Raw genomic sequence first — 12,977 nt, 5'->3', positions numbered from 1 at the left:
CAGGAAGTAGTCGCGTCGTTCCGGATAAAGCTTCTTGCATGTGCTTTGGCCCTTTCCTTCTTCGTCAGACAATGGCCAGCCGTAAAGAATCCGCTGCTTCTGGCTCCAGTCCGCTGGAGACCCCGGTGAAACAGATCCAGATCGATGGGCTGGTGAGTGCTTATGTTTAGTTTGTCGGAGACTCGTGTTGTGTTCAGCTGGAGGTTGTAGGTGAAGCTCAGCCTTCACTGTATCAAAGAAGCGCGCTGAAAATATGGGCGCAGCTAATCTGAAGAAATAAAGCATATACATGAACCCAAATAGGAAATGAAGCTGTTATTGAATAATCATGTTTCCTATTCCGTGTCCTTAACTCCTGAAATTGGTGTAACGTATTTTACAGCAGTGTAATTTATAAAAAATATCTCTATGGGGGGTTGTGAAAAATGAAACCCCCCCCCCCCTTAATATATATATATATATATATAATATGAAATATCTTCATGTAACATGATCTTAACGTAACCTCGTAATGATAATGAAAGATAAAATCGATAATTTAGTCCCATACAATGTATTGTTGGCAAATGCTACAAATATACCCGTGCTGCTAATAACTGGTTTTGTGCTCCAGTGTCCCATATTAGGAGACACAAAAGTTGTGAAAGACAAACCCCTTCCAAGGTAATCCATAACTGACTGAGTGATAATTAAAAAAAGAAATTTATGTGCTGATCAGTGCTTGATGCAATTAAATCTCTATGTGGGTGTGTGAAAAATGTAAATGAGTCCCCCTTAACATTTTCTCAAGTAACTAATTTAACTGTATTTTTTGTTCTCCGTACCTGTAACCGATTGCAATGACATTTATTTAGTAATTAAATTACATAACTGTAAGCAGTTTAAGGTTACTCCCAGACACCGAATGCGTAATTAATGTTGAAAACTTAATTGATTAACTGATAGGTTTTAAAATGGATGCTGAACAAAAACTAAGTTTCTTGCTCTGCTCAGTGTGCAGTGTTATGTGTCTAAACAAACAGCATGTGCTGTCAGTGATTTCAATCACTAGAGGCCGCTCTTGCCCTGTACAATGAAACCGAGCCTTCTCAGTCGCTCCAGCAACGGATGCAACCTGGAAAAATATCGGCATGAATTCTTGCCGATAACCGATTGTTCCAGCAATCAACTATCGGTGCCGATAAATTGGCAAAACGGACGACCTCAACCTTTGACTTCCACAGTATTCCATATTTGCTTTATTTGATGCTATGGAAGTCAGGGGCTAACTGCTACTGTTTTGTTACAAACATTCTTTAAAATATTGAAAATAAATCCGGTCTGAGACCATCACCAGCACAGAACGTCGTTTATTGATTTAAGGCTCACTTTGCCCGTCTGGCTGAAATATATGAATATGATCTGCTCTAGTTCTAAAACGTTTTCACAGTGGAAAAGTTGCTTAATGGAATTGTTTTTGGAAGTCATTCTACACCATTAGCCTGCATTCCCTTATACAGACCAGTGATTCCCGGTAGATAAAGGCTGAAGATTGTCGAGAGTTTGGCATTTGATCTTAACCCTCCAATTACCATCAGCGTAATGCATGCGGACAGTCTGTTGTTTATCTCCTGGTGTGCAGTAGAACTGAAGGGCTTGCTTAATTAAAGAGCTTGTCTGAGTTTGAGGTTGATGCAGTACAGATGTGGCAGTGGCCTGCGTTATGCATCACTGCCAACAGAGGGCGAAGTTGTCTCAAGAAAAGCACATCCTGGCACTATCCGCTGTAGTAGTTACTGCATTTTGGATGTAGGATGACCATGATGGGACTGTCGCTTGCATCTGTCCATTGTTTTCATCCATCCTATGTTTAAATACTTGCCATAGTGTTTTCTTCTGTGAGCACAAAAGGAGATATTAAGCAGAGCTGCTCTTTTGCAAATAAAGAGACTGGATGAATTACTTCAAGCTCCCAAAAAGTTGCTTATTTGAAATTTTGATTTATTTCAGGCCTTAAGACATAAAATAGCTTTGTGAGAGGAACAGAGTGAAATATATAATTAAAAAATAGCAATTTTTCAATCGCTTTCCTCTCAACTGGGGTTATTAAATCTCATTTGCGCTTGTTAAACTAACGGTGCTGACCTTAATAATGACTTCAGATGCATTATTAACACACTATACAATATGTTCTCACTTGCTACGTGATTGTTTGAAAACCACAAATGAGATTTCCAGCAGCAGATGAGATTATCTGTAAATAATATCAGTGAATTCTGAATGGTAATTAAAATTTTAGGTGAATTTTTCCTTTAACGTTTGCCCTAAGAATGTTTTACATCTTTTATCCCGTCTTCATGTGTGTGTAAAAAATCTATTTTTATTTTATTAATACGTTTTGTCCAAAAAACACGAGTTAAAAAAAAAAACTGTACATGATTTAATTTTCTATAGTTTAAATAATTAGTTAAAATTAACAAGAAAAAAAGTTACAGCAATAATCAGTACAGTATTTTGTTTTAAATTTAGTTTTGTTTCCAGTTGTTATTTGACATTTCACTGCTAGGCCTTATATCAAGCTCTTCAGGTTTCTCCTACCAGCATTGCAAATCTGAAGTACGAGCTCATTTGTACGCTTGGTGTTAAACCGTTCAGTTACGATGTTGTCTCAGGCTGTTCATTTTACGAGGCGATTTAGTGTGTGGTTGTTAGATTTAGTTTCGTCATTGTTTTATGAAGATGGATCATAGGGCTCGTCCTACCCAAGCTACAGTCATCGGGCTATGTCTGCGCGTCATTGTTCGGCTAACTGACAGGGACAGACGTTCACGTCAGCGTGATCCGTGGGGAATGTGTTTATGCCTGATAGCCTTGGGCTTGTGGATTGCGTCACCCCTCAGCTGAGGCAAGTTTGAAAGCAAGAAAGAACGCTCGCAGTACGCCGCAGAGAGAATGCTAGTCACTGCAAAACAAAAGCGCCTATCAAAAATAGAACTGGCAAGCGTGCAATTCTCCTGAGTTCACAGGTGATCATTAGATGAAGTGTTGAGGCTGTGTTTTGCTGCTTTGATGGGGCTGTGTAGTCTGCGCTGGCCCCGTGAACAGGAGTCAAAGCGCCGCTGCTGCTGGAACGCATGCTGCATGCCCTCATTAAGTATTCTGTTATTGACACCCAGCTGATGGAGAAGGAGAACAGGGGGGTGGAGTGCCGCTTTGAATCCATGGTAAAAGCCAGCCCCCTGAGGTTCCTTAGGCCCACGCTGATGCCTTGTTTGACTGACGGGGTTCAGGGCAAGTGAGTGGAGGATATGAGCTGATTGTGGCAACGCTGTTTTTGTCTGATGGTTGTTATGAAATGCTTTTGCATAAAGCGGACTAGAGCTTTTAACGTGTCAAAATGTTAAAAGTAGCTCTTGCCTTAAACTGTTTTCTTTTCAGCTGATGTCAGCATGGTTGCACAGGCAATTGGTTAATGTTAAAGGGTTAGTTCAGCGAAAAATCTAAATTGTCATTAATAACTCGCCCTCATGTCGTTCCAAATCCATAAGACCTCAGTTTATCTTTGGAACAGTTTAAGATATTTTAGATTTAGTCCGAGATTTCTCAGTGAAACTGTGCACGGTATACTGTTCATGTCCTGAAAGGTAAGAAAAAACATCATCAGAGTAGTCCATGTGACATCAGAGGGTCAGTTAAAAAAATTTTTAAGGTCCAAAAATAACAAAAACTACGACTTTTCAGCATTGTTTTGAACTCTCACAACAGACACGGAAGAGAAGACAAAGCAGTTTGTGATATCTGGTTCGCGAATTAATCATTCGATGTAACCGGATCTTCTTGAACCAGTTCACCAACTCGAACTGAATCGTTTGAAATGGTTTGCGTCTCCAATAAGCATAAATCCACAAATGACTTAAGCTGTTAACTTTTTTTTTAATGTGGCTGACACTCCCTCTGAGTTCAAACAAACGTGCAATCAACATGCTTCATCAGGAAATCGTCGGCAGCGCTGCATAGGATTTGTTTGAGAATGTCTCCAAATAGGTGTGTGTTTTTGGATGTGAGGGAAAGTTTACCTTGTTCAGCTTCCCAAAGAACTAGCGTTACATGAACAGTGGATGCAGTTTACTTTTCTGGGGCAGTAACGGAGTGTATTTACATTTAATCATTTAGCAGACGCTTTTATCCAAAACTACTTACAATTGAGAACAATAGAAGCAGTCAAGTCAAGAATAGAACAACAACAGTATACAAGTGCCATGAGAAGTCTGTTAGTCTAGTACAGATCGCATAGCTAGGAATTTTTATTTTATTTTTTTTTAATGAAAAGACAAAAGGAAAAGTGCTATTATTAGTTGGTTAAGTGCAGGTGAAAAAGATGAGGTTTAGATGTTTCTTGAAAGTGAGTAAAGACGAATCGAGATTGGGAGGTCATTCCACCAGCTGGGCACAGTCCAGGAAAAGGATTGTGATTTTTGAACTTCTTTGGGATATTACCACAAGGCGTCGTTCAGTTGCAGAGTGTGAACTTCTGGAGGGCACATAAGATTTAACCAGGTTTAGGTAAGTTGGTGTCGTGCCAGTGGTCGTCTTGTAGGAAAGCATCAGTACCTTGAATTTGATGCGAGCGGCAACTGGTTGCCAGTGTAACCTGATGATTATCAAATCCATTTGTGTGTTCTGGTCATCTGAGTGATGAATGTTTTATAAACGAGGCCCAGGTCAATGCTGTATTTGCACATCGTTTGCTATTAAAACATGGAGCCGTCCCTGTGATAAAACACCCCATACATTTAAGTAGAACTGCATCAGATTTCTGTCTTTTGTTGGAAACAACACAGAACATCATTATTCTAGCTCCGCCCACGGCACGCCTCCAGGAGCTCGACTTTTTCCGGAAAGAATCGGAAAGCTGTATTTCTTTTATAAATCCGATAAAACTAAAGACTTTTTGGAGATATGAAAGATGCAGTACTACTCTATAGGTACTCAAGATTAACATGAGATTAGATGAAATGGTGTATGTTATGTACCCTTTAAGAAATGTGTAAATTTATTTTGCCTCACATAACTGTTAATGACAGTAGATTAATGTTAATGTTTATATATATTAAACCATTAAGATCAGTGAGGAGTGGAGCATGTTTAGTCATTTAATCAGCCATTAATTGCCTTGAATCAAATGAATGATGATACAAACCCTAAGACTGGAACAACAGGAAATTGGATGCTGCTGTTTCCTGTTCTCTTATGCGTTACAACTGCTCAGGCAATTAGTGACATCCGTATTCCCTCGCATCTCTCTGCCGTATGGAGTGTTTCACCGCGCTTCGTCGTCTTTGCCGCTGGCTTTGTGTTTTACTGACTGTATTGGCCAACCAAGCGCAGCTCCGTTCATTTGAGGAAGCAGGTGTGTGACTTCCCTCCTGAATGATTTGGGGGAACAGGCTTTTTCACAAATCTTCCAGCATGACGCCTCGACTCGAAATGATCAGATTGGCAGGGCTCAGCTCAGAGAGTATTGACTTTACAGCTTTTTTTTGTTTTTTTGCTGACCTTAAAGCATGTTACAAACCCTCAAGAGGCACAAATCAGCTTTGGAACGCAACCTATAGAGCCTCTGGCTCATGTGGAAATGAGGTGCCATGGACGCCCACCATATGTCAGACCACCATCTGTGTGGAGTTTTTAAAGCCAAAGGTTATGACTTTGTTTACAGGGAGTCCATCTATAATTAATTTAACGCGCCACCATGAAATGCTTCATATATCTTTACAGCTGGGATGTGGCGAGCGCTGTCCGCTCAGTTGGGCTTGACATGTTACTCGCACCCAGAGAATTGTGTAATATTGCCTCTGTTTTATGAATGTGGTAAATGATGGCAGATTTGTTCCATGCAGCTTCAGGCTACAGGAGGGGAGCGATGGGGAATCGTAAGGTTTTTAATGATTACGATTCCACTTAATGATGTCGGTGCCTTTATGATTCCTTTTAATGACTCTTCATGCAAAAAAAAAAAAAAAAGATTGATCTAAAGTCTATTACACCTTGTTATGCTACCATCTGGAATGCTTTATTCTGATTGGTCAGTTGCATTGCTTTACGTTCATATTATTGAGTAAAGCTGGTCTGTGTGTGGGTTTATTTTGTGGTTGTTGACTTAAATATACACACTACCATTCAAAAGTTTGGGGTTAATAAGATTGATGTTTTTATAGTCTGCATTTATTTTGATTTATTTTTGCATTCTTGCAGTATGTTTTAATCTCTTTAAAAATTAAATATCTATCTATCGAATACTAATTATATCAGATGACATTTACGCAGCAGGTATAACTTGCTGACTGACAGAATGATGTTAAGTGTGTCCTGATCAGCTTTACAAGTAACATCCTACTGTTGTAAAGGTTTTGGCTCATGAATATTTAATAAGATTCCTGACTGGACACTTTCTCAAGCTTATGAAGTTATTTTTGCAGGACCCTATTAATATTCACACAAACTTTTTAAAATTTCATGTTGAATCATACATACAGGCCATGTTTTTGCATTCGAGAAGCACAGCAGTGTTTTTAAAAGATTCTGCTAAATTTTGATTAGTCAGATGATGTTGAAGCACATGTTCTGTCCACTTTGGTGAGCCAATAGAAGCATTTGAGAACAATTAATGCAACCTAATGTCATAAAATCATGTTTCACTCTGTGTGTGTGTGTGTGTATAAAAAACAAAGGTTGTCTATAGCAGTGATTTGAGGTTGGAATTGGTTTGTTCCACTCTTATCTGCTGAAATAACAGTAAATGTGACTTCCGCTCGTTTGTGCAGTATCTGTACGCTCTAAATGCATCTCCTGCTTCGATACTCTGTATGAAATAACAGATATCCTGATGCACTTTAGTAAGCCATCAGAAATTGGCAGTATAAAATGCTGTGTCCCTTCTGAGTAAAACAAACACATCCCATCAGGCCTTGGGCAGCGTGAACTGGCTCTTCTGTAGGACTTGGAAGAAAACCCCTGGTGGATTGGTATTCAGAGAGGCTGTGCAGACGTAGTAATTAGACAGTGAGTGTATTTGTTCTTCCATTAACCCCAGGTCTTTCTCCATCTTTTTCTGCTCTGAGTGGTCACAGAGTACCACGTTAAGATGGAGGAGCAATCTGCCATTTAGCTCTCCAACTTGTGTTTTAAAGCAACATGCCTGCTCTTCACATTCATTGCTGTTTGAGCACAGACATATATTCCCTCTCTGCCAGTCTTTAAATTGAACCTTGCACGCATTAATATTCTCCTTAGAGCGGTCTAAAGCACATGGGCAAACATATAAACCTGGAATGAGCATCCGTCTCGGGTCATCCGATAGCAAGTGGTCAGCTGAGATGGATTGCTTATTACTGCATCTTAATTAAGCATAAAAATGTACAAAACGTATGATTATTATTGTTCTCTAATGTGTTTTTAATGTAGAAACATGTCTGATTGGGGTCAGAAAATTCAGAGCTTTCAAAAGGAATAGAAATTTGCTGAAAATGTACTCACCTTGAGGCCATATCCGATGTAGATTAGAAAGTGATGATTTGAAGTTAAAGTGCTTTAATGATGGATTTGTTACAAACATGCTGCTTTTTACTTAAAGACATTAACTGATGGACTGGAGTGCTGTGGATTATTGTGATGTTTTTATCAGTGGTTTGAACTCATTCTGACGGCACCCATTCACTGCAGAGCGTCCCATTTAAAGCAAATATACATTTTTGTGGAAAGAAAACATCCAACATCGTGTTCCAGTTCAATTATTTGCATATGTTGATTTCAGTTACAGTACATATCTTTTCAAAGGCTGTTCTCTCATGAACCGAGTCAGAATTCTTTATTTATGAGCATTTAAATAGACCAGACTTTATAGTTTTTCATATCTTTTAATATGAAAGCTTTTTCAGAAAGGTTTGTTCATGTATCACTTGCCAGATTTGACACGTTTTATTCCTAAAAACATGAGTGTATGGTGTTTATTTTTTTTATTTTTTTTTTTTTTCCCTCTCTCTGAATGTTGACAGTAGTGACTAATGGAGTGACAAAAAGAGATCCAAAATCTCCTCTGTAAAAACCTTTAACTCGAATGTGACTCAAATTTTGATCCTGGCTTCATGCATGCAAATCAATGCATATTTAATTAGATAATGCCTCTTGCATATATAAACATTTCAGAAGACTTAATGGAAAAACAGTTTCCTTACTGTACTTTAATTAATCTGGGGAAAGTATACCATTTAGTTGCTTTCATGTGCTTTAAGTCTAGTAGAGCATGCAAATCTGCCTTTTTTATTGCTTGCGTAGTTAAATGCTAACCAGTTCTTTCAAGTGTGTGTGAGTGCAGTTGTGTACCTGGTTACACCTCACAAATCTTCATGCAATAAACTCATATAAACGTTATTTCTGTCCACTGTTGCTCCTGCAAAGGCAACGCAAATACACTTTAAACACCTTGAGGAGAAATTGCATCATATATTCTGTTTGCTTCGGCGATCCCAAATTTTGTTTTGCAAGAAGTGTTTCCTCTTCGGTTCCTGATCAAGCTGTGTGTTTGTGTGTGTCTGCAGGTGGTGTTGAAGATCATTAAGCACTACCAGGAGGAGGGCCAGGGTAGTGAGGTGGTTCAGGGTGTTCTGCTTGGACTGGTGGTTGAAGACAGTCTGGAGATCACAAACTGCTTCCCCTTCCCGCAGCACACTGAAGATGATGTCGAATTCGATGAAGGTGAGGTGCACGGCAATCTCCAGAGCTCCATTCTCTGGACAGTTAATCATTGATGATTGCACTCGGCGCTCTGGCAAGCGGCGAGAGAGGAATTATTTGGATTTCAGGGCAAGAGAACTGTGGAAAGGGGAATTGCTTTTCACTTGATTTTTTTATTTTATTTTTATAGTGTAATCACGATTCAATTTGATTAATAGAATTTGCATTAAAATACCTGCTTTATATGGGTCGACTCTAGTTTGTTGAAACACAAACGAGCTGCGAGTGGTCTTCCTGAATTAATTAATTGCTGTTTTATACATAATTAAATCAAGACAGTGACTAAACAGTCAACTCTGATCCTTTTAGAAACATGGAAAACAGAACTCTTCATATTGGAAGAAATAGTACAAAGCAAGCAGAGCGGTAAAACTTGAAGACTCCCGTTGTAATTGATAAAGCGGTCACTGCAAATTACCAGTTTCAATACAACTGTTTGATTCCACCAACTCCTCCATTGCAATAAATGAAAAACCTATAACAGGTTTTTTTTAAAACTGTGGTATTTGTTAAATATATTTTAATAATAATAACAACTATTAATAATAACTTAGTACTACATTTAGTCATTTTGCAGACACTTATCAATTTTAAAATTGGGGGATACATAAAGCGATTTTTCTTAAAGAGGCAAACAGACACAGGAAGTGCTTGTACTATCAAGTTTAAGCACAGGCTAGAAAGAGAAGGAATAAATGAATAGAGACCATTTATTATTATTATAATTATTTTTTTACGATGAGGTCAAGCAGCTTTGAAAGAGATGAGTTTTCAGCGGTTGCGTGAAAATCTAGTAGTAGTTCAAAGGTGACTAGTTATTTGAAATTGCTCAAATGTGTAAAAAAAAAAAAAAAACAAGATTAAGTTTAGTTTTTGCCATATCGCACAGCCTTGCATTGCATGTTGGGTTGTATTTGCACAACATACAGCAAATTCAATTTCATTCAAATAATTTTGATTCTCACCATGATGATTTGTGCATCATGTATCTGTGGATCAGGCTGCTTGGTTAAGGCTGGTTGTCAATTTTGCATACGGACTAATTTAAGCATTTAAACAGTTCATTGATGCACTCAATAGTCTTGATTATTTTAATTAATTGCGCGCATCTACCCCTGCGGTGATATTCGTGTCATACTGGGATATTCTGCCGTTATTTGTAGCTTGCTTTGTGCTTCTTGTTGTCTTCTCTCTCCAGCTGGAGTATTGTATTCGGTCCATGACAGGAAGTGTTTATTAGTTTTCTGTGCTGGCCTGGTCCAGTGGTGGTTGTAATTATCTCCTGGACCTTTTATCGGCCTGGCGTCAGGCGTCTTGGAGAGGTCAGGCCCCATCCTTGGCGCTTTGACTGAGTGAATGACCTTGCCGTTAGGTGCTGCTTGTTAGCGGCGTTGAACCGTTCGGCTGAGCACTAACAAGCTGCAATAGATGTCTAGATGTAGCAGCACTAGAGACCAAACTGGTGATGGTGTCCAAGGACGTGCTTTATCTCTTCAGCCGGCGCAAGAAATATCGCTCCCTAATGCTGCCGTGACTTGAATCAATACAGCAATGCCTGTTATGTGGATCCAGAGATACACTTGCCGTGATAAGAGCAGGCCTGAACTCAGGTACTGTACATCTGCTCATATATTTACCACAAGGATTCGCTTCGTTATTGCAAACCGGCCAGTCGATCAAGAGGCAGCTCTCTGGCTGTTCACTCTCAACATTAGGAATTCAAGTAGATGCCACCAGTGAAACTTCTCTGTTCTCCATACTAATTTTGATATTGCATTAAATTATGCTAGTGAACGCACTCGTTTAACAATTAAAGTGAACCGGTCACAAATATGGTGGGATTTAATAGACTAAAGTCATTAAACATTGCAATTATTAGGGGAATTTTGCAATAAAGCACAATGTAATGTAAGCGTAAATGCATTTCATGTCATTTATTTATGCATACTTTCCCTTATGCCTTTTATTTATTGATTTAATTCATGATATTGATTTGTTTTCCATTTAAGGGGTATTTCAGGTGTTTCGCATTGTTTTGAATGAAAGATTGTTTTCTCCTGTTTACTCCTTTTAATGCTTGCTTTTCATTGTACTTTAATGTTATTATTTCACCATTCCATTTTCCATTATTTTAGAGACTGCCGATCAAACTTCTCCAAGCCATTATTGGCAGATAACGATCGGAAGCCAATCAGTCGGAGCTCCCCTAGTCGGTACACAACAGACCAATTAAAATCCACTTTAAAGACTATTTATAAATATTTATATATTTTTTTAATCCATGAAAATGCAAGTTCAACTCTCTGCTGTTTTGATGGTGCTTTTGTATTTCTTATTAGGTTATCGGTCATCTGCTAAATTAATGCAGCGATTTGAAAGCCGTTGTTTGTGCTTTGTTGTAAAGATATTGTAGAAAGACTAGTGTCATTCCATTTTATTGGTTTAATTTTAGGATAGACTTGATCCCAAAATACAGGTACTTTTGACATTCCCTACATGAAAGAAAAATGTTGTCTGTGGTTATGTAGTTTGGCTCGACGTGAGCTGCCTGGTAAGTCCTGTCTCATAGACCACACTTGCGGCTCATCAGTCAGTCCATCCTATCAAGCACACAGTGTTTTTTCTGTCTGTGCTTGATGAGTAATGGGATTTGGATAAGTGCATCTTAAATTGAGGCAGATTACCCATCTATAGGATGCCGAAGGAAAGTTTCTTGTGTTTGCTCCTGATATTCTGTTGGTTATTCCCGAAAGTTTTGAACAGGTGACATTATTGGGTTTCTCTTTTATTGTGGTACTTTTTAGAAATAGAAGACCAGAGGAATTGGCTGAGGGTTTTTGGGAATGTTTAAGGACCTTTGCAATTTTTTTAGGGTCTATTAGATCAAAAACTTATGTAGCCTAATCGTAGATTCTGTTTCAAGAACAGCGCTGTTAATACCTCACTACAATTACTGATAAATTTGTCAGAGTATTGCTAACAAGTTTGTGTGCAATTATACTTAGTAATGTTTAGTTTGTTTCCCTAAAAATAATTGTACACCTTTTGAACGTTTGTCAGCCAATCAGATTGAAGTATTCAAAAGCCCTCTTGCATTCTAGTATAATGTAATCTAATAAAGAAATCCACATTTCACTTTTCTAGCAAATATAGTTTTCTATTATGTCTGAAATTGTATTATTAGCTCTGTCAGATTTCTTGTGATGAAGTACTTTGAATGAATAAAAATGTAAATAAGCAAATATGCATTTTCTGAAAGTTTACATGTTGCTGACATTATTTGTCAAGCTCAACCGTTTAACCCTTTTTTATTAAGTTATCATAAGTGCAAGTTATCAAACAAATAACTTGTCTTTAATTTGTGCAAAGTAAAAGTTAATCAGGAAGTACAATCAAACATTTTGAACCAAACTAGGTAGCCCCTATTGAGTGACAACTTCATTCAGGATGAATTTGAATTAATTTTGACATTTACTTAATTGGTAGACCATTACAAAAATGTGTTTTGACCTCCTGTTGTGTTTAGGTCAGTTTGACCCACATCTGACTTAAAAGTTATCATTTAGTCATTAATTTGCATGCAAAATTTCGAAATTTAAAGGTGTTTTGTAAAGGCTGTATACATTTTATGAATTGTGTTGGGGTCAAATTTTGAAGCCCTCATTGGATTTCATGCAATTTGCCAAAGATCAAGAAAAAGAGTCGGCTAAAAAGCAGAAAACCAAAATATGAAAAACAAACTCAGTTTACATGAAACTGAAGAATTGTCTTCTGAATCGTCCGTGGAGCATTTACAGTTTCTCGATCCAGGTTTCACAGTCAAAAAAATTGTCATAGCCTGTAACTGGTTGTTGTTGTTTTTTTTTATATTTATTTTTTATTTTTTTACATTAAAGTCTGAGAAGTCCATTTAACCCAAGAGTTTAAGAACCAGACCTAACAAAGTCAGAAAGCACTACGTGATAAATACTGCTTACACCACATACAAATAATGTTAGATACTCTCCATAGTTATTTGCACCTGAGTGTGCAGTTGGTCACTACAAAAAATTATGACAAGTGCGAGGAAAAAAACTCATTTTGAACAAAAATTTGTCTAACTGACCACTACCAAAATAAAACCAGATGGGAATTTTTCACGTTTTTATATTTTTAGTCTGACAATCTGTATTAGAGGTTTAGTGTTTTTCATTTTCGGCAAATTG

At 37.9% G+C, this 12,977-nt stretch overlaps 1 protein-coding gene across 1 annotated transcript in view; it reads left to right on the top strand.

Moving 5' to 3' along the window:
• LOC113059294 (eukaryotic translation initiation factor 3 subunit H-A-like) overlaps positions 1-12,977 on the top strand; it is a 45,696-nt gene continuing 32,719 nt past the window's right edge. Inside the window, exons 1-2 of the mRNA XM_026227682.1 lie at positions 1-152; positions 8,577-8,733. Of these exons, the coding sequence (XP_026083467.1) occupies positions 39-152; positions 8,577-8,733 (271 nt within the window). The 5' untranslated portion in view covers positions 1-38. The remainder of the gene's footprint in view (positions 153-8,576; positions 8,734-12,977) is intronic.

Source organism: Carassius auratus, chromosome 41, assembly GCF_003368295.1.
Source record: "Carassius auratus strain Wakin chromosome 41, ASM336829v1, whole genome shotgun sequence".
NCBI lineage: Eukaryota > Metazoa > Chordata > Actinopteri > Cypriniformes > Cyprinidae > Carassius > Carassius auratus.
Note: the sequence above shows the minus strand (reverse complement) of the source record. Positions and strands in the feature narration are given on the sequence as shown.